The sequence below is a fragment of the Myxine glutinosa genome, chromosome 1 (genome assembly GCF_964187855.1).
Source record: "Myxine glutinosa chromosome 1, kmMyxGlut1.1, whole genome shotgun sequence".
Classification (NCBI taxonomy): domain Eukaryota; kingdom Metazoa; phylum Chordata; class Myxini; order Myxiniformes; family Myxinidae; genus Myxine; species Myxine glutinosa.
In genome coordinates this window covers 71,399,624-71,426,970 of record NC_136261.1, presented here as the reverse complement: position 1 = coordinate 71,426,970, position 27,347 = coordinate 71,399,624, and the positions used below count along the sequence as shown (strand labels likewise).

General features: G+C 47.3%; 2 protein-coding genes and 1 long non-coding RNA gene across 4 annotated transcripts in view; 2 read left to right on the top strand and 1 right to left on the bottom strand.

Annotated features, from left to right (window-relative positions):
• The window catches only part of LOC137425021 (tyrosine-protein kinase Src42A), a 142,611-nt gene extending 138,364 nt beyond the window's left edge, over nt 1–4,247 (top strand). For both annotated transcript variants that reach the window (XM_068113020.2, XM_068113027.2), the window contains one exon: nt 2,914–4,247. In XM_068113020.2, the coding sequence (XP_067969121.1) occupies nt 2,914–3,116 (203 nt within the window). In that variant the 3' untranslated portion in view covers nt 3,117–4,247. The remainder of the gene's footprint in view (nt 1–2,913) is intronic.
• LOC137425039 (uncharacterized) overlaps nt 606–27,347 on the bottom strand; it is a 33,633-nt gene continuing 6,891 nt past the window's right edge. The window contains exons 2-4 of the long non-coding RNA XR_013622660.1: nt 10,966–11,218; nt 1,776–1,833; nt 606–713 (exon numbers count right to left, since the gene is read on the bottom strand). This is a non-coding gene — a long non-coding RNA (uncharacterized LOC137425039). The remainder of the gene's footprint in view (nt 714–1,775; nt 1,834–10,965; nt 11,219–27,347) is intronic.
• LOC137425029 (tyrosine-protein kinase SRK2) overlaps nt 4,473–27,347 on the top strand; it is a 51,219-nt gene continuing 28,344 nt past the window's right edge. The window contains exons 1-4 of the mRNA XM_068113037.2: nt 4,473–4,881; nt 6,427–6,548; nt 11,045–11,202; nt 25,149–25,335. Of these exons, the coding sequence (XP_067969138.1) occupies nt 4,655–4,881; nt 6,427–6,548; nt 11,045–11,202; nt 25,149–25,335 (694 nt within the window). The 5' untranslated portion in view covers nt 4,473–4,654. The remainder of the gene's footprint in view (nt 4,882–6,426; nt 6,549–11,044; nt 11,203–25,148; nt 25,336–27,347) is intronic.

The following is a 27,347-nucleotide window of genomic DNA, read 5'->3' as shown; positions in this document are numbered from 1 at the left end:
TCATGGGATGGGTAGAAGAAATCTTTGTTGAAGACAAGGAAGGAGAAAGGTGGTGCCATAGGTACGGGAGGAAAGTTGATGGACCAAGTGTTTACGTGAGAAACAGGTTTGTAAAATATGCCTTGTGAAGAAAAAGAGAATAGATTATGATGAAGAGGAAAAACAAGGGTACTCGTGACGGAGAAATAAGGATAGTGAAGCATTTAAAAATGTTCTGAAAAGCTTTTGAACATAGAAGGAAGAAGCGTTTTCTTCCATGAAGATTCAGTTTGGAGATATTGAGAAAAGGGAGAGATAAAGAATGAAGTACAGGACGTTCAGGTAGAAGACAGAATGAGCTTGTCCAAAGATTTTGAAGCAAGTAGGGAGAATAGGATAGAGTTGAAGTGACAGAAATTATAAAACTTTCGAAAAAAAGAGGCGGAACGAGAAAGCAGCTCAAAAGTGAGAGAGGCTTTTCCTGTCGGCTATCCGAGGAGTAGGCCTGAGCTACACAAAAACAAATTCGACAATACAGCACAACAAGGTATGATTTAACACAGAAAATGGGATAAAAACACAAACAGCGACACAGGGATGAAAATATAACAGAAAGGCACGACCGATCCAGTTTGGAAAACTTTGCTTTTATTGAGGCGGAAGGAGCAGCTGCAGATTTGACCTACATGTGCAGCAACCTGGAACCGGATGTGGGAGTCTGTCTGTCTGTCTGTCTGTCAAAAGAAAATCATTCCAAACAGGAAACAATCTTTTCAGGGACATCATAAAGGACACAAAGAACAAGCACAAATAACTAATATAGCATGTTATATAAGATGATGCATCCCAAATGCATCAACGGTGCTAAACATCCAATTCAGTGGTTTGTTTTGGGGGTTTTTCTCCAGCTATACCATTTTTATGCCTCCGCCGACTTATGTTTTTGGGTTGTCCGTCCATCCGTCGTTTCATCCCGACGTACGGGCTAAACCTCATTTTTCTCAGCAACCATATGTCCGATTTAGATGAACCTTTCAGGGTAAGAGTGACAACCATGCAGAATGTTTTTATAATTGTGACATCATATGTCACGTGGTATGGCAGCCATCTTGGATTAAAAGCAAATAATTAAAAAATTATTTCTCGGAAACCGCTGAATGGAAAAATTTGAAACTTGGTACATTGTCAAGTACTTCCAATGGGGGAACAAAAGCATGATAATGATGACATCATAGGTGAAGTGGTATACCAGCCAAAAATGTTTTAATCAAATTCCTTATCCTAAAAAATTGAAATTGCATGCACGTGATCTATGACCCATTTGTATTGAAATATTCAATTTATGACATCATAGGTCACATGGTTTGGGAGCCATTTTGCATTTAAGGAAAATATTAAATAATTATATCTCTGAAACCGCTCACCCTATCGATGCAAAATTTTACAAATAACATCAAACAGCACTGTTGCATATAGTTCAAAAATGATGATGTCATAGGTCACGTGGTTTGGCAGCCATCCTGGATCGAAAAACGAACCTTATCCAATCAACACAAACTTCACAAACGTGATCCACTACCCATACATATGCAGAGTGATGGCATCTACCCGTTGTGGGACTATGCGGAGGTATATTGGCGGCACAGTCGCATTGTTCTAGTTTATTTTATTTTAATCGAATTATATATTTTGAACACTGTACGGGTGGCCTGAAAGTCGCTTTACCCCTCCCCTGTAAAACATTCATTCTCGCACTCTTTTAATATATAGTACATGGTTTATTGTGCAGTACTTACAATAATTAATCAGTCATTGTATCTGTATATGCTCCATCGTTCTCCTGAGTCAGTGTTGCTGCATACCATGGTGAGGGTGGGTGGAGGGGAAGGGACGGAGATAGACATGTGCGGAAATGTTGCAGGGGTCAAGCGACGTTTCGGCCACCTTGTAGAACACAAATCACTTTGTGCTTCCAAAAACCTCCAGTTTAGCAGTACTTTGGCAAAATTGTACACCGTCTCGGCTAATCAAATCTGCTGTTCGTGTTCTCAGAGCTAATCAAATCTGCTGTTCGTGTTCTCAGAGCGGGGGGACATCGAGGTTCAGACAAAATGGCAGCGCCCAGCAATGCAACGCCTAATCAATGGGGGGAAAAGAGGGTTAATTCCGAAACATTGGATTCTCCTTGCTTCCCACAATAGTTAGCATAACTCGATAAACGCACTGTTGATTTCATCTGTTGGTAAACATGACTACCCTTTCATGAATGCTGCTTTACGGACAGGTAGGGTATTCCTCATAATGACGGTACACACCATTCACAACTTCCAGAGTCTTTAGAGGATTGTTGTCGTTTGGTAAAGTCATACTCCATATTAACCTCCAACTTTGTGAGTCATATTTGAATTTCATGAAGTGTCCTTGTTTCTGAGCACCTACTGTGATTAATCTTGATCCTTCTGGAAAATCAATTGTGAAACCATTTTTGTACAAATGAACACATTTACTCAGATTGCTTTGTATACAATCAACATTTGCCGCATTAATATGTTATCGCTCTTTCAGTTGTTGTTTGCTGACTATTATTTTTGTTACAACATTGTAAATTCCTAACACGGCAATTCCTCAAAAAATATAGGAAGTTGTTTTATATATATATAGGAAGTAACCTATTTGTTAAAATTCGTTAAAAATAAACATTGTAACGATGGATAACTAACGATCAGGGACATTTTGTTTTTAACCACTCAACTTACACAAATTTCATTTCTATGAAAGGTCAGTGCAAGGTATTTCTCTTTCTAATCCTCAAAGCAATAATAACAATAGAAACTGGTCAAAAGATATCCCAGTTTTCCAGAAAACGCTTTTAACCGATGCTTGTTTCAATCTTGTTCAACTCCACCCAATTCCCTTCGCATGTAATTCCACCAGGCATGGCGAACACGGAGGTTCTCCAGGAGGTAGAGCGTGGTTACCGCCTGTCCTGTCCACTAGCCTGCCCACGTGATTTCTACACTATCATGAGGGACTGCTGGAGGCGGGAAGAGGAAAAAAGGCCTTCCTTCCACCATCTGGAGCACCGACTTGAAGATCTCATCACGGACTACTCGGAACCGCATGACGTTGACAGATAGATCTCGATCCTTCAGAAACGTTACCTCCTACCCAGCTGCAGCCATGATCAGCTTGATGATCCTTGGAAATATTATTCTTCCTGCGAATAAACTATTGACTTTGTGTGATTGCTACTTCTTTCAAAGCAGCACTGGGATGCAACCTATGTCGCTTGGACCTTCTTTGCACTGCATTGATTAGCCATCTGTGAAGAAGAAGTGTACAGTACTGTTACCCGGCAGCTAAAGTTTCCATGTACCGCTCATTTTTACAGCAGCCTACCTGAATACTTCCTTTGATTATGTTGACAAACAAACATTGTACTAAAAAACACACCAGAGGATTACCTGACTTTGTCAAGGCCAATGTGTCAGCGGACAATCCATACGATAGCTTGTGCCAACTGAATGTTGACAAAGGTATGCCCACCGCCCTGGGAATCAACTTCCTCCAAATGATAAACTTACTCAGGTTGATAAAAACCCATGGTATAAAAATTGGTTATTACATCGATAGTTTATACGATACGGAACAGGAAGTCATTGCCCTTTGTATCATGCCGTTGAAGCAACTGTGATGACTTGCCTTCCCAATATGTCTCTGCCCTGGAAAGGTTGGCTCTCCATTTCACGTGGGATTTTGGGACGTCGTTTTTAAACACCGGTGCTATTGCAGAAATGGGATCTTATCCGGTGCAGTGGAATTGATAAGGGGACCACAGGTATGGATTGCTTCGTGCGTCCTTTTGATTGAACCATTGAGGCCTTAATGTCGAGGTATATTGTTGGGACTATTCTGTTTATTTTCGGTTCTGCCCTTTTCCTTTGCACTACACTACTACAGCAATCTATTTAGTGCAGTGGAATTGGTTTTAAAGAAAGGTTGGAGTTTTTCCTTGTAAAGATGGATACAGATACATATATTGTGCTGACGGAGAATTTGAATCGGTCTTTTCCTGAATCCACGGTCATTTAGAGCAGAATATTGGCCGTTGTTGCTTCCAATGTCACACATGGCGTGATGTGTCAATATTCTGCCTTTGGAATATTTGTTCTCCACCCTTACTCTGTAAATTGTGTAATGATCCTGAACCAAACATTTTCAAAAAAACAAGCACATGACAGCTAAATAAATGGTTGTGCGTGAAATGGAAACAATTGTATTTTTTTCAATACTGGTCTTGCTAGGCCACAACATCGATATTTGGAGCATGTATGCTTCGCTGCACTGAAAGCCGAAGTGTGTAGGGAAAATAATCAATCTTCAGCCGATGTGTTTTCAAGGAAGTTGAGCTTTTGTGGTTCAAACCGTCATGTGAAACACATATCTGGAAGGAAATGACTGATCGAAACACCCACACTCATGCCTCGTGTGACGTACATGAAATACCACAAAGCAGTCTTGCAGCTCACTCTGTCAATTATACTTCTGCCGGGTCTCCGTCAGGATAAAGACATCAAGTGTGTTGTTGATTTTAAAAAAAAAAATGAAGTATTCGGTAAGGGGAACGGTCAGGAGCATCAAACGAAGCATTTCAATTCATCTTGAGTAGGACGATATGGGCCAAAAGGAGTCGAGTTTGTTTGGACCTCATAAGAGATGGATTGAACGGAAGAGGATACAGAGAAGTGAACGACCACCACCACTGGGTGAAGAATCCATAACACCAGCGGAACCTCGTTCATCCGATGCGCTGGCCATCGGCTCCGTGGATCATGGGATCCAAGAGAACGAGACTCTCACCAGGCCACGAGAAGTAAACACCAAGGGCCTGGGTTCACAACGGTAAGTTGGAAGTGACTAGTGAGCTTCACAAGTATAAGAAACTTTAAATTTGGGATCGAAAATGTCTTAATGCAAGTAAAGTAAAATGATACTTTGATTCTTTCAAAAGAAGGAGTTTGAAGGACCCAGAGTGTGGGGTTTTAGGAGAGGGGGAACAGCTACATATAATTGTATATTTGTGAACATCGATTAGAAGCGAAATATGTCTGGAGAAACCATCAGTGTCAATCACTTCTAAATTTGAATCTTGAAACTTTTAAAAGCAGCGCAAAGCTCCCAGGCAGTTAAGGGAAGTTGTACGACATAATAATAAAGCAAAAGGTGTATGGTTTACACCATGTGATTGCTCTTAAAAGAGCTGTTTACTTTCTTTAAACTTTATAGAAGAAATCCAAAGCGAAAGAAAATAGAGGAAAGTAGGCCTCAACGTTTTGGGCAGCATGCCCAAACCCTAACCCTAACAATCCTAAAAATCCTAACCCTAACAATCCTAGCCCTAACAATCCTAGCCCTAACAACCATAACCCTGACCCTGACAACCCCACTAACCATAACCCTGACGCTGACAACCCCACTAACCCGAACAACCCTAACCCTAACAACCCTAACCCTAACAACCCCAACCCTGCCAACCCAAACCATTACAACCCCACTAACCCTAATAACCCCAACCCTGCCAACTCTAACCATAACAACCCTAACCCTAACAACCCCAACCCTGACAACCAACCTAACAACCCTAAGCCTAACAACCCTAACCCTAACCCTAATAATCCTAACCCTAACAACCCTAACACTAACAACCCTAACCCTAACAATCCTAACCCTAACCCTAACAACCATAACCCTAAAAACATAACCCTAACCCTAATTATAAATGTACAGAAAATAAAGGAAAGTAGACGTGTCTTCTCAAGGCACGATAATGATTAACATTCAGGGACAATGCTCCTTAGTCGTGGCAGTAGTTTTGCTGATTGAGACCACTGGTTGATAAGACTGGCCTTAAAAACAGCAAAGTCGAGGCTCATGGAGCAACGAACTATTTCGCCCAATAGTGCTTGGTTTATGCGTGCACGTCCTGCTGAGGGCTTCCCAAGAAACGGAAGACTAATTCGGTTGTTCTGAGATTGTGTCATGTGAGGCCCAAAAATTGATAAACGAAGCCTTGGAGACGTCGGGGCTGGAAAGAACGAGGTGCAGATGAAGCTTGGGGGTTTGACTCGAAGGGTAAAATGATTATGACATCACAGCTCCATCTCATGATGCTCGTTGTCCAACTTACAGGAAGTCCTGAACTTCGTTTAGAAAATTCCCATCAGATTGTTATGCTTGAGTAAAGCCAAGCGATGACGTCAGTGGAAGAACCTCTTCAGTGCCATAACAACATCACTGATTTATAACTCAGTCTGTAACAACTGATAGGTAGTTTCCTATCCAAAGAAAAATAAATAGTGCAGCCAGGACCACTGGGGACTAATGTCTATTAAAGTTTTCCAGGCGATTGTATTCTTCTTTTTTTGAAATGGTGCACCTGACACCCAGGTGGTACTTCGGTGATGTTACAAGAGAGAATGCTGAGGCTCTGTTGCTGGAGTCAAGTAATGAACACGGATCTTTCCTGGTACGGATCCAGGGAACCAGAGCCCAGGGGCACTGCTTATCAGGTACTTGGGAATGCCTATCATTTATTTATCATTGTGCATCTCATCAGATCAATCTGAGAATCTCATGTAAGGCTCCGAGGAGAAACTTATAGAAGAGTTTTGTGAGGGACACTACGCTCTATGTACCGATACTCCATTACCACCTTGCAACTCGGTTCCATCTACCGCGCTTGCAACTTTTGAGTGGTATATGGAAACAAGCGTTACGCCTCCGTCCCCCGTCGTTGAAGTGATGTGAGTTGACAAAGTGGAAGACGCAAGGCGGCCATCTTGGATTTTGACGTGGCGACCCAATTTTCAATAGCGTTCTTCCTTATGCCTAGATACACCCACACACCAGATTAGAAGTTGGAACTTCGCTTATTTTTCAAGATATTCTGCTCAAGTTTCAGACATACATGGCGGCGGCCATCTTGGATTTTGACGTGGGTTGCACCCACACACCACATTAGAATTCGGTCCTTCGCTTACGCATGCACGCACGCACGCACGCACGCATAGACGCACACACGCACGCACACACGGACGAAGGGGAAAACCATAGTCCTCCTTTCACTCCGCGGTGCGACGGGGGACAAAAATTGTTTAGAAATAGTTGTTATTGGCTCACATTCCTGGCCCCCAATTTGGATTCCAGCAAAATCTGAAACCTTGGGTCATCTTGGACCCCCAAAGTTGTCGGAGAGTCAATTATTGTAATAAACCTTCAGCTTGGACATGTTATCAAGGTGTGGGAGGTTTACCTTGATTTGTAGGTATTGATTTCAATTGGGCACTGCAAAAAGTTATCTCTCAAGTGTCTAAAAATCTTGGATATCTAATATGATATCTTTACACATCGTCTGTATGTAGACCGAAAGATAAATCAAACCAACAAGGTTTGCGCAAGGCCTGGTTCTGGCCAGGATGAGGTTGTGCGGTTAAGTTGGAGTTCTGTTTCCGCAACTGTAACTCCAGATAAGAAATCCCAGAAACTTGCTGAAAATGCAGAGTTAAATAAAACATTCTGTTCTGGTCAAGCCATCGCAGTTTGACAAATTAACACAAATTTGACAAAATTAATTAACATCCATGTGTTTTTTTTTTTTTTTTACCTCTCACCCCCCACCTCCCTTCCCATGCCTCCTCCCCCGCAAGCCCTCTCCCTCCCACAGATCTCCTGATGTCTCTGCTCTCCATCTTGTTCTCCTGCTCCCTTTATCATATATTTTATGTTTTATTTTGTCTTTTGTCTAAAAGTCTAATTTGTCTAAAAGAAAGTTTGTCTTTTTGTGATCAATGTTAGCTCTTATACGAGCCTCGATCTTGTATACAAAAAAAAAAAAAAAAAAAAACTCAAACATAAATGTTAACCAGGAGAAGCGCTCCGTGGTACACATTCACGTAGACAATTTGTGTCGGCCCACCTTCAGAACCAATGGGGAAGGGGGAAAGGGGAGGACAAATCAAACCAGCTACAACCTTTGTCTTATGACCCTAAGTCCCCCTGGCAGATTTGGTTGAGATTCGATAAGTAACGACCGAATGCATCTACCACAGACATGCAGACACACAAACAGACGGACCCAAAATGTACACCCCTTTTTAAAAACAATAAAACTTGTCTTTGGACATCAAGTATCGATTTCTTGTGTACAATTCTGTTGGGGAAAGGGTGAGACACGATGGGCGAACAAAGAGTCTGTACAAGTTTTCGCATAATTACCGCGTAACTGTCAAACCTATGGATGACGTACTTTCCAACCCTCCTTCGCCACACGTGTCTTACCCTCTTAATGCAGACAAACGACGAAAACACTGACTGTGGTTCTATTTATTTTTCTCGATACAGTTGTAGAAATACAACATCGGAAAGCGCATTTCATATTAAGAAATATTTGAAACAGGCGCCTTCTAGTCAAAAGGAATTGTAAAAATGTCAATTTTGGAAAGAAAAGAATAAAGAAATTAAGTAAATTTGTCCGATGTAGCGTTGAAGCCCGAAACCCCAGATTCTCCTTGCTCCCCATGACGGTTACAGGTTAGTATACCTCGATCAATGTCCTGCAGTGATTTCATCCATTATTCTACCTGTCTGCCGACGCATATTGACACTGGGCATCACTAGTAAGAATAGTTCTTCATTCATCAGGAACTCAGGAACATTAAGAACTGTTCAGGGGGGGGGGGGGGGGGGGAGTGGGTCACACACTGGGGTGGGGGGGGGGGCGTGGGAAATGGGTCACACACGGGGGAGGGAGTGGGTCATACACATTTGGGTCACACACACGGGGGGGGGGGGGGGGGGGGGGAGAGAGAGTGGGTCACACACGGGGGAGTGGGTCACACACTAAAGGAGGAGTGGGTGTCACACACATGGGGGGGGGGGGCACATTCTCTCAAGGAGGTTGGTGCCAGGATTTGCACTCCGGCCAATGTAAAAAGACCTCATTCCATAGCACGCACAGTGGTGTGTGCTGGGATGGTGCTGAGGAGTCGTCCAAGGACACAGTGACATGCTTATCCAGAGCATGCTCCTATATATATATATATATATATATGAAGCTAACTCCGAGGGCCTTTCACTTACTCACCACAGGCAGGTTGGTGGGCTTTCTGTCTTCCACCGACTCCTCTCCGGCCTTGCTCCCCCAGCTCTCTCTGGGCTCTGTCCCCCAAATATTCCTGCAAGTCGCACAAGATCTGCCTGCAACCCTCTTATGGTTAAAATGCCAAAATCAAGACTCTCTGCTCACCTTCACTCCTTCATTCCTCTTTTCTCCCACCTCTGGAACAAACTGCCTCACTCTCTTCAATCCCACTCCTCCCTCCAGGTCTTTAAAACAGCTGTTCACCACCATCTCTTATCTTCCCCCATCCAAAACCTTGATCTTTTCTACCCCCGCTAATTTCACCCCAGATTCACTTTTTTGAAATACCAACTTCTTTCCTGGAAGTCCTTGGTGTCCTTGTTTTATACTTCTCCCACCCCTCGCCTCCTTCCCACACCTCCTCCCCCCAAGCCCTCCCACAGATCTCCCGATGTCCCTGCTCTCAAATGTTGTGTTTGTGTGCTTCCCCTTCTCTCCCCATCTTGTCTACCGCTACCCTTATTATATGTTTTGTGTGTCTGATTTTTTTTGTGTGATAAATGTTAGCTCTTTCACGAGCCTCGATCCTGTATAGAAAAAAATAAAAAATAATCAAACCCAGGACAACAAATAACGAACTGTGACCACCTTTCATCAACTCGGGACCCCAAGAGAAAAAAAATCCCAGGACACAGTCTTTTTTCCCCCGGTCTCCAACGTCATCCGATGACTGACGTCCGTGCGTGCTCCAATCAAAGAGTCCATGTCATTGTTCCATCGGCCGGACCAATCACCACCCCTCGGGGCGGGGCCTCATGTCTGAATGTGCCTTTGTGATGGCTCCGCTGGCAGAATCAGCGTTAGTGTTGAATGTCTGAATCCGGTCACTTTTATTTCGTGTTATAATTACGCGCCGATCGCGTGGCTGGTCATGTGTGTAATGCAGTGTCATAAGGAACAAAGGAAAAAAAAAATCACAGAGGCATTTACATACAGGGGATTAATTACTCTTAATCCCTATCTAATTAACATAGCCCCACCCCTCGCCATGGGAACAAATATATGACCTTACACGACATCCGGTCTAACGGAATCCATACTTTGGTACATGGAGGTTTCTTCTTCTTCGGCATGACATTTGGAGCACACTACCGATACAATTCTACCTGGCCCTAAGGTATTTGATTGCCTACCCCCCACAAACATAACAATATACATAGCCATTACAGAGTCTCCTTTCACACTTGCTGTTTTGTTTAGCCTTCGGAAATGAAAGGATGTGGTTTCAAAGATCCACCTCGTGAGATAGACCAATCCCAATCAGACCGTGCCGGGTGGACTCGCGAGTAAGAATTAACTTTTTGGAGAATGTGAATGCAAAGAAAGAATTGGCGAACTTTCATATTTCATTGGGGACTTTGTGATATTTGAAAGCACCCTTATTGGCAATGGTTGGCCGGATGACGTAAAGTTACGCACACTCACCTCTAAGCTTCCTTAGCCTGGGATCGAACTCCATCCTGGTGTTCCACAGGCAGAGTGATTCGTCAATGTGTGTGCCGTGCCTCACATGGTTGTTAAACTGGGAATTCCAGCTGCCAGAATTAGTTGGTGGACGTTAAAGACCCCACGGTGTCCTTTGCGAAGAGTAGACCAGCTACCATCAGCTGACTTCCTGTATTGAAGTGGTGACCCAACTAAGATAGTAACCTGAGCCATAGAAACACCTTCGGCAGCACCGATGCATAGACTATAGAGCACGGTTCATGAAATGATCTGATCTACAATCCTAAATATTAACCACAATGCAGACTAACCTTTCAAGTGTGAAAATGGTTTTAATGTACCTGGTGGGAGCCGCTTTAGGGTTTCCCCGGTTTGAGGTTGTCCAGGTGCTGCAACACTGATGATATGGGGTCTTTACAGTGCGCGATGGAGATCTCGTGAAGCACTTCCGCCTGCACGAGGAGGGCGGCCATGTTTCCATCGCACCTGGGCAAACGTTCTCATCCATCATTCAGCTGATCTCGTACTTCCTGGAACATGATGTCCCCCAAATCTGCCTCCGGCAGCCTTGCAAACAGGTGTACATCTGCACATCTAGCATTATACCTACTCATAAATGATATAATTTCCATAAAATGTATCATAAAAGGTAATAAAAAGTATTGTGTCAATTGAAAGTTAAGTTAACATTTTGAGAGCATAGACATAGTTATGCTGGCAATGCCTGGTCAACGGGACTCTGCCATTCGAAGTTTGGAAGCTACCAATCAAAATTGGGATTTGAAATAGTTTGTGTCATTCGAAATTGGGAAGGTGACCTCAACCTTACCCAGGATAACTGCTGTAGTGGTGTGAGAGAGTTGCACTAGCACTCACAACACGTACGAACACAGCTGAGTGTGCTTAATGAAAACCCGACAGGCCCTCTCGTTGTAAACAGCAATCACTTTAATCAACCACATGCTCCGGTTGCAGCCATGACGTCAATTCTCCACTCTCCTAGAACGCCCGCTCCTATTCGTTGAAACCCAGCTCAAAGCTCATTGGCTAGTTTCAATACTCAGTATCCCAGAATACTACATCCCTCCCCACCTTAGTAGTATACGCACACATTTGCTGTAAGATGATTGGCCAACAAAACAACAACAACACTATTATCATACTACAATGCAGTCAAATTCAAGCAAAACTAACTTGTGATAATATTGTCTTCACAAGACTACAAAACAGAAGTGTTTCAACACACACAAAATCATCCAGAAAAAACCCAAAAGCATGAGAAGGAAGAAACCAAAGTGATCATTGTCTTTGAGATCTTCCGCTCTGGCAATTTCACTTTTCAGTTTGTTATATTGAACATGAAAACTATTTGATGCCATAATCTTTCAGGTATTGGGGCTTCTTTCGGGCTCCGTGGGATCGTTGTTCTGACTCGAGATTGTCCGCTGAAGTGTCTTCTTCAGGTTCTTGGGGTTCTTTTCCTCCTCTCCCCTTCCCATGAAAATCAGGGCTTTGCTGGGAGATCTCCTGGAAAGACATCTTTGGGACTCTCTTGAAGAAAGACGAGTTCCTGGTGACCTGCTCGTCTCCTGCCCTTGCAGTCAGCATAGAGCCTTTCTTTGCTGTAACCTCTCGAGGTGATGGGTCATAGAGCAGAGTGAATTTGTTCTCCCTCTTCTGTCGGACGAGGACAGTGTCACCCACCTGAATGTTTGGATGTGTTGCATGATGTCGGGCGTCAGCATAGGTTTTCACCTTTAATTTCATGTCGGTGTCATGTCTTCGGATCTCGTCGTCCAGTGGTGAGGTTCGTCTTTCACTGCCAATTTACAGAGGTCTTATCTTCATTTTCCTGCCAAAAAGAGCTTCAGCAGGGCTAACATCTGTACTGCAGTGTGGTGTGACTCTGTAGTTTCGTAGGAATTTTAAAACTTCTTGTCTCCACACCTTTCCTTCAATTTGTGCTGCCTGGATGGTCTTTTTGAGCATAGGCATACACCTTTCGACGCCACTGTTGGCTTGTGGCCATAGGGGAGTGACAGATCGGTGCTTGGAACCGAGGTATGCAGCAAATTGTGTGAAGTTAGCATTGTCTGATTTTACAATATCAAGAACACCATAGTGGGCGAAGATCGCGTCAAGTCTTGGGATCACTGCCTTTGCACTGGTGGAGGTCAGAATGTCTACCTTGAGGAACCAGGAGTAAGTCAACGACCACCAGGAGATATTCACCCGATGGAAAAGGTCCTGCAAAATCAATGCTCACTTCAGACCAAGTGAGCATTGACCAACCGGCTTCAACCGACCAACTTCAGATCAACCGGCAGTTCGGTTATCCGTAGGCAGTTGTTGAATCCTGGAGAATGTTCTGGAGTTGTTGCCAGACAAGCAAGACATAGTCAGGTTCACGATGTTTTTTCGTTCAAATTTTTTGGAGATTAGCAAAACTATACATTTTTGGAATATTCAGAGCATGAGGAATCCAAAAATTAATGTTGGCATTTGCGTAGACACCTTTGCGAAAATGACACTCAGGACAGTGATGAAGATCTGTAAAAGCATATTCCTGAATGGTATAGACCGAGTAGATCCTGTGTATAGGACTTATAGTTCAATCTGATACTACCTATAACTTCCTATAACAACCTATAACTTCAAAGGACTTGCAATATCATGTATTATGTAATACAGTTATATCACAAATATAAAGACAATGGTTTTCAATTACCTTTGTTTGTTGCTTTTCTATAATCCTGAGCACTATTTTGAGGCCTTTATTGGATTCCTTGACCCAGAAAACATAGGATTAGCATATTTAATTAAGTTTCTAGGTTGACTAGAAGCCGAGATAGCGCAAAATATGTATTTTATGGTGGCCATTTTGAAAATCCAAAATCTGTGTCTGTGAAAAAGCCAACATTGATTTTCGGATTCTCCATGCTCTGATGATTCCAAAAATGTATAGGTTTGCTAATCTCCCAAAATTTTGAACGAAATTATATTTGTTAACATCGTGAACCTGACTAACAGGATTTCACTGTAGTCTCAACTAGGCAGTCGCTATGTGGGAACCCTTTCTCGTGGATTAGTCTCTTTGTCTTACTCATGCTCTGGTGACCTTCATGGGCAATATCGACGACTTGCTGCTGGAGTGAATTTGGGATGATGATTTGGGTACTGCGTTGCAGAACGTTGTGCTCATCACTGATGGATAGTTCATCTCTTACAGCCTTTAGTATTTGAAATGCTGAGCTATCCACTGAGCGGTCTTGAGGTGGGTGCCACTGGTTGAGATACACTGCACTGACCACTGCTTGTAGAGTGGGGTCAGCTCCTGTTGCAGTCTCATTTTCATGAAGTGTCAGTGACAGTACAAAGTTAACATACTCATCTGCCACTCTTGACTCATGAGATGTCTTAGCATCAGCTGTCACACCTGGGTGGCGACTCAGGTAAGCAGCCGGGTTCTTGCTACCTGGCTGGTAACGAAGCGTGTATTTATATGCCTGAAGCCATAGGTTCTACCGTTCGATGCGGGCAGAGGTTCTGTAAGTGGGAGAGTTGTAGATACCTTCTAGAGGCTTGTGATCAGAGATGACTATGAAGTGATGGCCATAAAGGTAGAGATGGAAGTGTTTACATGCCCACACTACCGCTAGTGCTTCACACTCTGTCTGCGAATAGCGAGATTCAACGTCGGTGAACGCACGACTGGCATAGGCGACAATGTGATGAATGTCCTTCTCATCTCGTTGGGCTAGGACTGCCCCAATTCCGTAAGGTCCAGCATCCACCACAACTTCAGTTTCCAAGTCAGGCCTGTAGTAGGCCATGACCATAGAACTAGTCAGACACAACTGAAGTACTTTTACAGCCATCTCATGTTCAGACGTCCACTCCCATGGTATGTCGTTGCATGTCAGATCTCTCAGTGGCTTCGTGATTTTGGCGTAATTTGGAATGAAACGTGAGATGTAGTTAGTCAGGCCGAGGAAGCTTCGTACCTCTTTTACATTGGCAGGCCTTGATGCTTTGTGGATGGCTTCCACCTTCTTCGGATCAGGCAAGATGCCATTTTTTTACCGAAAATGCAACCATAGAATTAGATTGTGTCCTTGTTGAATTCACATTTTGATTTGTTTAGTGTGAGGTGTCTTTCTCTGAGGCGAACAAACACTTTTTTCAGTGTGCCGTTATGCTCGGTCTGAGTCTTGCCATAAATCAATATATCATCGCTGGTGTTGAGGGCTCCCGGGACGTCGGCTAAAATCTCAGCAATGTGGTTTTGAAACATTTCAGTTGCACTCGTGCCACCAAAATTTAAACTTTTGTAGCGTCTCAGGCCAACATGGGTCGAAAATGTCATCATGTTTCTCGACTCCTCGTTTATCTCCAGTTGGTGATACCCAGAGTTCAAGTCGAGCTTGCTGAACACTGTTGATTTGTTCAGTTGCATAAGAATAGAGGACACTCCCTCCATTTGATTGGCTTGGGCATGGGAAATTTCGAGGGCATGCGCCTGGTCTAGCAGGCACCGCAGCGTCGTATCTGCATCTCGGAGAACACGTCGTTGTAACCGCTGAGAGCGGCATCCTTGCAGAATTTGGCTCTTCACCTCCCTGTCCTGGTCGATGAAGTCGCAGTGTGACGCTTGGAGTCGGAGACGAGTGTAAAAACTGTCTATTGTTTCACCAGCATTGTAAATCTTTGTAAATATCATTCTTTAATATCATCGTTTATTGTAAATATCAATCGTTGGCAGAATGTTCCTGGTTCTTTTGATCGCCTTGTTTGGGAGTCTCATATCGACACATGCCAATCTCATCAGGCTTCTCGGACTTTGGTGCTGCCACGATCGGAAAAACCCAGGGAGTTGGACCGTTAACCTTTTTTATAATGTCCAGGCTCTCTAGGCATTCGAGCTTTTCTTCTACCTTCTTCCGCATATGGTACGGGATGCATCGATGTGGCTGAGCTGTCGGTTGAACTGTTTCATCGATGTACAGCTTGACCTTGACACCTTTCATTTTCCCAATGCCCCTGAAGATATCACGGTACTCTTCATGTAGATCTTGAGTCATGTCTCGCGATGCGGTAAGTGTCAAGCGGATGAGACCTAGTTTCTGTGCTGCGTCAGCGCTCATCAGGTTGCCATTATGGATTCCATTTCCTCTCTGAACAATGACAAATGATGCTGATATTACACGGTCCTTGTATTTGACCTTAAGGTCAACCTGGCCACATACAGGTAGAGGCGTGCTTGACCCATATGTATAGATGGGCAGACATAGTGATGAAGATCTCAGCATGCACTGTGGTGACTCAATGTTCATGAATGTTTTTTCAGTCATGATGTTCACAGACGCACCAGTGTCAATTATGAAAAAATGGGCTCACCTTGAATGTTAATGTTGACGGTGGGTGTTGCTGGTTTCTTGCCAGACATGCCAAACACGTATTATTTGTCCGAGGAGTATCAAGTTGCTGGCTGCTCGACATTCCTCACATGGGTTTGTTGAATGTTGTGTTTGTGGTCACCAGATCGGCAAACATTGGCAAAGTGTCCCTTCTTAGAGCAGTTGCGACATAGCTTGTCCCTGGCAGGGCACCTCTCTCGGGAATGTGGTTGTCCACCACACCACCCACAGACCTTGGAGTGCGTCGTCGGACGTCTCGACCATGGAGAGGGCTGGCTATGTCCCCGGTGACATCGACTGGATACAGGGAAGGTTGACTGGTGTCCTCCCCTCTTGGAACTCATCAAAGCTGAATGAGACTGGTGTTGACGTATGGCACTTACAGATTATAGAGGACGCTCCCTCCATTTGATTGGCTTGGGCATAGGAAATTTTGAGGGCACGCACCTGGTATAGCAGGGACTGCAGAGCGTATCTGCAGAGCTGTATCTGCATCTCGGAGACCACGTCATCGTAACCGCTGAGAGCTGCATCCTTGCAGAATTTGGCTCTTCACCTCCCTGTCCTGGTCGATGAAGTCGCAGTGTGACACTTGGAGTCGGAGACGAGTGTAAAAACTGTCTATTGTTTCACCAGCATTGTCAGCTGTCTGAATGTGAACGTTTCAAAATCAATGTTCTTTTTTTGGGTGTGAAGTGGTTGGTGAGAGCCTCCACAATGGTGTCATATGCTGCTGCATCACCTCGCTTGGCTGCTGAAAGAGAGTCGTATATATCATACACTTCTTCACCTGCCTAGTGCAGAAACAGAGCTTTCTTACGAGTATTGTTCGTAATATTCAGTCCAGCCATCAGATTTTCAAACCTGGCATGCCACTTCTTCCACCTTGTGCCAGCAGTAGCTTCGTCGTTATAGGTGAGGGCGAGACTACCGGAAGTAAGCTGTAACATGTGCCCTTTTGTGGTTTGTTTTCAACGTATCCAATCACGTGACTGTTGTCGCGAAGGGTGCACTAACCGGAAGTTACGTAGTTCCGCAGGCACCTATAGACGGGAAACTTGTCGAAGTGAGGTAGTGAAATTGCTCGCCAATCCTCGTCGCCAAATGTAGTGGTGTGAGAGAGTTACACTAGCACTCACAACACGTACAAACACAGCTGAGTGTGCTCAATGAAAACCCGACAGGCCCTCTCGTTGTAAACAGCAATCACTTTAATCAACCACATGCCCCGGTTGTAGCCATGACATCATTCTCCACTCTCCTAGAATGCCCGCTCCTATTCGTTGAAACCCAGCTCAAAGCTCATTGGCTAGTTTCAATACTCAGTTTCACAGAATACTACAACTGCCAAATACGAGACATCAGGGACAGCCTCCATACATCTTTACATACACTGTACAACGTTTGACACTCAGGGAAGAGCTGAGGACAAAGGATGAGGGATAACAAAAGAACAGCAGTTGAAAGGAAAATGGGTGAACAAGGTAGAACAACTGTGTTTAAATGGCCTGATGGGGATAAAATAGACATAACAGGTTTATAAGAAATGTTCACTGGACTTTTGTCCAGGAAAGAGATTGAAAAGGGCGGTGAGGGAAGTGGGGAGGGAGTCAGATGAAATAGAACCGGTCAGAAGTGGGGACAAGGGACAACATAGGATGCTGATGGTTCACCATCTTACGGGATTGGAGGGAACACCAGGACTAGAAAAACTTGGGGAAGTGATTCCGCAGTCGAGTGAGGAGACCGACAAAGAAAATTGGAGCGAGTACTTAGTCTAGATTTGATAAATCAAAAAGGTATGGATGGTTGGAGAGGCCGAAGGAAAAGTACAAAGGAGGTTGGAGAGGAGATCAGATATGAGGAGGTAAAGCATTGTGAGGCCCATCAATCTACAATAAGGTCTAGAGAAGATGTTGTTGACTCATTTGATCAGCTACAGCCCCCTACATCTCCATAGGATTGTACGGCAGCCAATAAATAAATAAATAAATAAATAAATATATATATATATATATATATATATATATATATATATATATATATATATATAGATAGATAGATAGATAGATAGATAGATAGATAGATATATATATATATATATATATATATATATATATATATATATATATATATATATATATATACAGTATATATATATACAGTATATATACAGACTTGGCATTTAATATGGAATTTTTTTTTGTGGGGGTGAACTTACTTTTCAAGATGACTGAGAACCAAAAGTTCATTGGAATTATGTTGAAGTTATTCTAGATTTTGTTAATGTGACCTTTAAAAGAAACAAAAACCACATTTGACATTTCGAAGCAAATAAATTGATCCTTGGAAGTGATGTAAGCTGATATTGAACTGAATTCACGGACAGTACTGTCTTAAACTTCTGTAGGTTTTCCAGAAGTATCTCTTTATTTTGCACATTAGCCAAATTTTTTTTCAACAAAAACAAAAGCTAAATTATGACTGGAATTATGGACAGTAAAATTACAGTTCAGTACTTCGTGTAACCCCCACGCGGATTCAGGAGAGCACGTACATGTCGAGGCATGCTGTTCACAAGATTTGCCAAGGTTTGGACAGGAATCGCTTGCTATGCAGTGACAATAGCCTGCTGCAATTCATCCACAGAGGTCGGCTGCTGGTCCAAGTTGTCGATTTGACTCGTTAATTCTGCCCACAAGTTCTCTATCGGATTCATATCCGGGGACATGGTAGACCACTCCATATGCTCTACACCACGGTCAGCAAGAAAGTGTTGGATCATGCGAGCACGATGAGGCCGTGCATTGTCATCTTGGAAGACAAAGTTTCCTCGAAAGGCTGCACGAGCAAATGGAAGCAATGTTTCTTCCAGAATGACCCTGTACTTGAACTGGTTCAGGTTTCCATTCAGAACAACCAGGACAGTTTTACCCCCTGCATGAAAAGCAGCCCAAACGGTCACCCCACCACCTCCAGCTTGGACTCTTGGCACTATACAATCTTCGTTGTGGGCATCCTGCACTTGTCTGCGCACTCGGGCGTGGCCATCTTGACGATAGACCAGAAATCTAGACTTGTCACTGAAGGTCATGTGATTCCAGTGTCCTGGCTGCCATTGACAGGGCGTGCCATGAGTCCTGGCACGCCCAGCCTCTGGCCCACTGCAATCGGCGCTGGCTGTGTTGTCTGGTCAGGCGTGGCTTTCTCAGGGGACGCCTGGCACGATAGCCTGCTTGAACCAGTCGTTGGTTGACTAGCCTTCTGGATAAAGGCACATTTGTCAGTTGCTGCCACTCAGCCCTAAGCCAATTAGCTGACTTGGTACGGCCATTGCAGACTAACCGGTGCAGTTGGCGATCATCTCTCCTTGTGGTTCTGCGTGGACGTCCTGGCCTCAGTATTGGAGTAGGGACATCCCTCTGAGCATTTCGTTTCAGGATCTTTGACACCTGACCTTGAGTGATGCCATACTGCCGAGCAATAGCACGCTGTTTCATGCCAGAATTTCGTAAAGCCACCACTCCATGACAAACAGCATTGTCAAGTTGACGGACCATCTCCAGAGGAAGCGGCAATAACTTTTGTAGACGTGCAGCAGTTGTTTTCCACGAATACAGAACGCAACAACCCTTATATACCCGATTGTGAAGCCAATCGTCAAATGTACCTGTCCTTACATTTGGTCACGCCACCTGTGATATAATCCTGTTATTGACTTCTTGCTGCGAAAGACAATCAGTGAAATGGTTCTTTCAACAAAGACATCACCGAAGGGTAAAATAAACTCACCAGATTGATATACTGAGTTCAGAAAGTAAACCCAAGTCAAGAAAAAAAAAAAATTCCATATTAAATGCCAAGTCTGTATATTATATATGGTTGTGTAGCGGTTCCCGCTGAATGTACACAATCGCCTTGCACCTGCCAGGACGCGGCCAGGGCGCGATCGCCATGCCGGGCTCGTCCGGACGGGCCCAGACGCGCCTCTCCTGGGCATGCCCGGACTCGCTGTTCCCGGGCACGCCCGAACCTCCCGGGCACGCCCGGTCTCGTCTTTCCCGGGCATGCCCGCTCTCGCCTTTCCAGGGCTCGCCCAGAGCGCCCGGGCACGCCCATCCTCGACTTGCCAGGCCACCCGGGCATGTCCAGACTCGCCTTTCCAGGGCTCGCCCAGAGCGTCCGGGCATGCCCGCTCTCGCCTTTCCAGGGCTCGCCCAGAGCGCTCGGGCACGCCCAGCCTCGACTTGCCAGGCCGCGTCCAGGATGCCCGGGCATGTCCAGACTCGCCTTTCCAGGACTCGCCCTTGACACCCGGGCAAATGCCCCGTCATAAATGTGTATATATATTGCTGCCCGATAAACGGGCTTGTCAGAATACCTGAGCTGTTTTGTTTCAATAAAGCAACTCGGACGAATTCCGTCTTTGGTCGCCTCAATTCTTTCGACTCGCGCTGGAGCGCAGCTCTTTCACTGGTGACCTACCGACATGGACACTGCAGTGACTCAAACTGCCTACCTTCTGGGAGGCTCACGCGGCTGTTTGGTTCGCCCAGGCGGACTCCCAGTTCGCCCTGCGAGGCATCACCGCGGACGACACCCGCTTCCACCACGTCGTGGCGGCGCTCGGTTCTGCCACCGTGGCCCGCGCCCTGAGCCTCCTCGAGCACCCGCCGGCTGCTGACAAGTATGACGCGCTGAAGACGGTCCTCCTCGACGCTTTCGCCCTCTCACCGGCGGCAAGCGCACGGCGCCTGCTTGACCTGCCCGAGCTCGGCGACACGCGCCCGTCCGAGCGCATGGACTATATGCTCTCGTTGCTCGGTGAGCACTCTCCGGATTTTCTGTTCCGCGAGCTGTTCCTTCGCCAGCTGCCTCACCCGGTACGCCTCGCCCTGGCTGGCACGTCGATCACCGATCCCCGCGCCCTCGCCAAGGAAGCCGATAATATCTCCTCGGCGGGCCAACACATCGGCGCGGCTACCTGGAGCCTGCCGCCGACCGAGGCGACGCCCACGACGCCCGAGCGCCACTCCGGCCGCCGTACGACGGGCCCTTCCGGGTCCTGCGACGGGGCGACAACTGCCGGTGCAACTGGCGGCCGCCACGCCGCGCCGACCGCTTCCGACACGACGGCCGGGGCCTCCACCTGACAAGGCGTGGTGTTATTACCACGCCAGGTTCGGACACAAGGCTCGGACGTGCCAACCCCCGTGCACTTTCGGCAAGTCGGGAAACGGTCGGGCCGGCGTTCATTCCCAGCCATGAGCGCCGGCCACTCGGGCAACTTGCTTTTTATTCGGGACAAAGCGTCCGGGCGGCGTTTCCTTTGTGACACCGGTGCCCAACTGAGCGTCATACCCGCATCCGAGCAGGACAGGCGGGACGCCGTTTGCGGCCCCTCTTTGGTCGCTGCTAATGGCTCGGCCATACGCACTTTCGGCCCGCGCGACGTCACCCTCTGCTTCGGCAGCCAGCGCTTTCAGTGGACCTTTGTGACCGCCTGCGTCCCCATGGCTTTGCTGGGTGCCGACTTCCTCTGCGCGCACGGGCTGCTGGTCGACGTCAAACGACGTCGCCTTGTCAACGCCGAGACCTTCAGCTCCCTGGCGTGCACGATGGGCAGCTCCACGCCGACCGAACTAGTGTGCGCCCTCCCGACGGCGAACGAGTTCGCTCGCCTGCTCGCGGAATTCCCGGCCCTCACGCGGCCGACGTTTTCGGCCGTCGCAGTGCGGCATGGGATCGAGCACCACATACCCACTATGGGCCCGCCGGTCTACGCCAGGGCCCGCCGCCTCGACCTGGCCAAGCTCGCCGTGGCAAAGGCCGAGTTCGACGCGTTGGAGCACCTCGGCATCGTGCAGCGCTCCAATAGCGCGTGGGCCTCACCACTGCACATCGTGCCAAAGCCGGGGGGCGGATGGCGCCTGTGTGGCGACTACCGCCGCCTCAACGACACTACCACCCCCGACAGGTACCCGATCCCGCACATCCAGGACTTTTCCGCCAGTTTGGCGGGACGGGTCATATTTTCCAAAATTGACCTGATACGGGGATACCACCAGGTACCTGTCCGGGCGGCCGACGTCCCGAAGACGGCCGTCATCACGCCGTTCGGCCTGTTCGAATTTTTGAGGATGCCGTTTGGCCTCAAGAACGCGGCCCAAGCGTTCCAGCGCTTAATGGATGGCGTGCTGCGCGACCTGCTATTTCTTTTCGTCTATCTGGACGACATCCTCGTCGCCAGCACGTCCCGCGCCGAGCACCTCCTACACCTCTGAACACTGTTCGGTCGCCTCAGCGAGCATGGCTTAATTGTCAACCCGGCCAAATGCCACTTCGGCACGACGACCGTTGACTTTTTGGGCCACCGCATCACCAAGACCGGGGCCGTGCCGCTGCCGACCAAGGTCGAGGCCATCACCACGTTCCCGCGTCCCCGTTCCATCAAGGCCCTACAAGAGTTCCTCGGCATGGTGAATTTTTATCACCGATTCGTGCCCCGCGCTGCTCAGCTCATGCGGCCCCTTTACGAGGCCCTCCGGGGCAAGCCGGCCAAGCATGACATCGTTTGGTCTGCGGCCATGGACGCGGCCTTCGCGAGCACCAAACGGGCCCTCGCCGACGCAACGCTGCTGGCTCACCCGGTGCTCAACGCGCCCATCGCCCTCACTACGGACGCCTCCAACTACGCGGTGGGCGCCGTCCATGAACAATGGGTGGACGGGGTTTGGCAGCCACTTGCTTTTTTCAGCCGGCAACTCCGGCCGAACGAGTTAAAATACAGCACGTTCGACCGCGAGCTGCTCGGTCTATTCCTGGCCTTTCGCCATTTCCGACACCTACTGGAGGGCCGCCCGTTCACGGCTTTCGTCGACCACAAGCCGTTGGTCTACGCGATGGCCAAGGTCACGGAGCCGTGGTCGGCCCGCCAGCAGCGCCACCGCTCCGCCGTGTCGGAATTCACCACGGACATCCGGCACGTCGCCGGCAAAGACAACGCCGTGGCCGACTGTCTTTCTCGGGCCAGCGCGAACGCGGTCCACCTCGGCGTGGACTTCGCGCTCATGGCGGCCGACCAGACCACTGACACCTCGGTGCAGGCCCTCCGGGCGGCGGACACGGGCCTCCGCCTGGCCGACATCCCCTTCGCGGGCACCGTCCTGCTCTGCGACGTCTCCCAGGGCCAGCCTCGCCCCATCGTGCCCGTTTCCTGGCAGCGCCGCATCTTCGCCTCCATCCACGGCCTTTCTCACCCGGGTCCTTTTGCGCCTCCGCACGGCCCCCAAGGAGGACCTCCGGGCGTCCGCCGCCGAGCTCGTCTACGGCCAGCCGCTCCGCGTCCCGGGCGAGTTCGTGCCCGACGCTACCAGTCCCTGGTCCGCCGCACACCAGCGCTCGGACCTCCAGGAGGCTGCCCGACGATTTGTCCCCGTGCCAACGTCCCGCCACGGTGGCCCCGTCCTACGTCCCCCGGCGCTTCGCACAGCGGAGTACGTCTTTGTGCGTCATGACGCGCACCAGGGGCCACTCCGGCTGCCGTACGACGGGCCCTTCCGGGTCCTGCGACGGGGCGACAAGTCCTTCGTCGTCGTCAGCGGCCGGTCGGACCGGATCTCTGTGGACCGCCTCAAACCGGCGCACGTGGACGTCGACCGACCACCACGGTTGGCCTTTCCTCCGTGGCGAGGCCGCCCCCCGTCCACAGTTCCCCCCGCTCGACCACCCACCACCGGATCGGACCCCCCCCCCCCCACGACCCTCCAGGGGTCGCTTCGGCCGGGTCATCCGGACCCCCCTTAAATTGACCCTGCCGGTGAAGGTCGATTCTGGAGGGGCGTGTGTAGCGGTTCCCGCTGAATGTACACAATCGCCTTGCACCTGCCAGGATGCGATCGCCATGCCGGGCTCGTCCGGACGGGCCCAGACGCGCCTCTCCTGGGCATGCCCGGACTCGCTGTTCCCGGGCATGCCCGAATCTCCCGGGCACGCCCGGTCTCGTCTTTCCCGGGCATGCCCGCTCTCGCCTTTCCAGGGCTCGCCCAGAGCGCCCGGGCACACCCAGCCTCGACTTGCCAGGTCGCGTCCAGGACGCCCGGGCATGTCCAGACTCGCCTTTCCAGGACTCGCCCTTGACACCCGGGCATGCCCGGTCTCGGTTTTCCCGGGCAAACGCCCCGGCATAAATGTGTATATATATTGCTGCCCGATAAACGGGCTTGTCAGAATACCTGAGCTGTTTTGTTTCAAGAAAGCAACTCGGACGAATTCCGTCTTTGGTCGCGTCAATTCTTTCGACTCGCGCTGGAGCGCAGCTCCTTCAGTTGCATCTTTTGTGGGGGTATGGCGACTGCTGATGCAATGCCTCTCTATAACCAGTCACCTGGTACTCATTTTGCCAACCTTGGAAGGATGACAGGCTGAGTCAACCCTCTTGGTGTTAATTCAATTTCACAACAGGGGCTCACACTCAGGACCCTAAGATCTCAAGGCAGCCATCTTAACCGTTAAGTCAACACTAGGTTTAGGAGTTCTATGAAGATGATTATTTAAGTTATGCAATGTGGACGAAAGTAGTCAATGACGTCATGACTGGAGCTTCAGAAGGGCCTTTTATAGTGAAAAGATGCCAAGATCAAAATTTGTCACCAAGCAGATGAAAAGCGAAGCTGGTGACTAGTTTCGCCGTTTTGGGCCTGTCAGGGTAACACGTCGTTGTTCCATCAACTTAGTGACTTTGAAGCCTTACGGAAAAGTGTATAATTCTTGCTGATCAAAATATTTGCTGATGAAGCTTTGACAAAGTCGAAATGTTCACAGACAGACATGCCATGGTTCAAGCTCACTGAAATATAGGCCCAGGATTGCAAAATGATGCCATCGTCCACTTATTACTCACATTCTCAACATACTTCCTCGTGATGTCATAATTTCAAATGGTACATTATAATAATAGTGGAAAGGTGGAGGAAGTGCTCCATGGGGCATATCTTTAAGCCCTCAATTAGAGTGACCCTTGCACAATGAAATATTTCTGATAAAATCTATCTTGAAATTTTATTTCTTCTTTCTTTTCTTTTTATTCCTGCTGTGACGCACAACAGGTCCAAGGCTGCAAAAGCTCAAGTTCGAAGACCTTTCAAAAGGCAACGAACCAAAAGATTGATCTCTGGGAGATTCAGCGAGACGCGCTTATGTTTATACGAATACTCGGAACTGGCGAATTCGGGGAGGTCTGGCAGGGCCTGTGGAACAAGTCTACGCCTGTGGCTATCAAGACAATGAAACCAGGTGGGTAAACCTTTTGGAACATTCCATTTCAAATGGTCTATGTAGTGAAGATTTAAAATGCTCCAAATTATTAAATTATTAAAATTAGCAGGGAACCACCGACCTCAGACTCAGACCTCAGAGTGGACTCTCTAAGAACTAGATTACTGGAGAGATCATAGGACACTTCACCCCAAACAGTTTTGAGAAAAAGGACATGGGAAGGATCTTTTAAACTCTTGCTTTGCATTTCCGAGAACAATCTATATTTCCTGCGATCCACCATTTTTATCTGGCTTTCGATGTTGCATAATGCTGAGAGCGCGGTTGAGATGGCGTAAAATGGTGTAAAATTTTTGGCCAAGTATTGCTAAGCCAGAGGGTTTTGGAATTGGCAAATTGTGTTCTAAAGTGTGTAAATATATTATTGGTATCAGGGTAGCTGTCCCTCAGGGAGTGACGTCCTTGGCCTATGCGAGTCCCGGGCACCGCTGGCTCCCGCTGACTTTACCTGGTATGGGCGGGCCCCCTGTCCAGGGTAACGGATCCCCACTGCCTTGTGGGGGAAGCCTCTTTAGGCTATGAGAAGGGCACTCAGATATCAAACCGCACCTGTAGGCCAGCCTGGGCAGCGCAACATCGTGGATAAATGTGCCTATGCAAGTCGGTGGTGGCACAAATTTAGGCATCACTGTGCCTGTCTAGGCATCTGCAGACAGCTCTGTCCACTTTAGACATCAAGGGCAGCCATCACCATACCGACGACTTGGCCAGTCTGCTTCACCTATGTGCATCAGGCTTCATGTTGCATGTACTGCACCTGCAGCCAACGATGCTCATAGGAAAAGAGAGTGGGAGAGGGATAGCACACACCTCTATCACTTCAATCGCTTCTCTGTGCAGGTCTTTACCTACATTTGGCACCAGCTCACCACCCATCTTTATACAGCCATCGCACAACGCACAATGCTTTGTGAGCACACCAACGAAAGGAAGATATTCCGTACAATTTGCCATATTCAGAGCCGAAGCACCACCGAGTCTGGTCCGGAGCACAACCCATGAGGCCTTGCTGTCCTGATGCATCGTACCAAATTTGGTCCATATCAGTCAGGTAGTTTGCGAGAAGAAGATGGTTTAGGCAAAAGTTAAAGTATGTATGGACGGACGGACGAAAACCAGGACCCAATCTTTGAGGTTATTCCGGAAAAATAACCTAATAATGGAATTGTCGTATTTGCCACAATTGTGTCGAATGATTAACGGTTCAATACACTGTGATTGGTGTATAACGAGTTTAATTTAAGCAGAGCAGATAGATTAGCCTCTTTTCTGAGGACATTAGTAAGCAACCTGGATTTATAGTGAAAATTTGATCACGACATGGTCATTCTGCTGCCTTGATTATCTCAGATTCCATAGGAGAAGAAGAGAGAGAAAAAGAGAGAGAAAAAAGATAGAGAAAAAGAGAGAGGAAACGAGAGAGAAAAAAAGATAGAGAAAAAGAGAGAGGAAAAGAGAGAGGAAACGAGAGAGAAAACGAGAGAGGAAAAGAGAGAGGAAAAGAGAGAGGAAAAGAGAGAGGAAAAGAGAGAGGAAAAGAGAGAGAAAAGAGAGAGGAAAAGAGAGAGGAAACGAGAGAGAGAAAGAGAGAGAAAAAGAGAGAGGAAAAGAGAGAGGAAAAGAGAGAGGAAAGAGAGAGGAAAAGAGAGAGGAAAAGAGAGAGGAAAAGAGAGAGGAAAAGAGAGAGGAAAAGAGGGAGGAAAAGAGAGAGGAAAAGAGAGAGGAAAAGAGAGAGAAAAGAGAGAGAAAAGAGAGAGGAAAAGAGAGAGAAAGAGAAAGAGAAAGAGAGAGGAAAAGAGAGAGAAAAAGAGAGAGAAAAAGAGAGAGAAAAGAGAGAGAAAAGAGAGAGAGAAAAAGAGAGAGGAAAAGAGAGAGAAAGAGAAAGAGAAAGAGAGAGAAAGAGAAAGAGAAAGAGAGAGAAAGAGAAAGAGAAAGAAAGAGAAAGAGAGAGAGGAAAAGAGAGAGAAAGA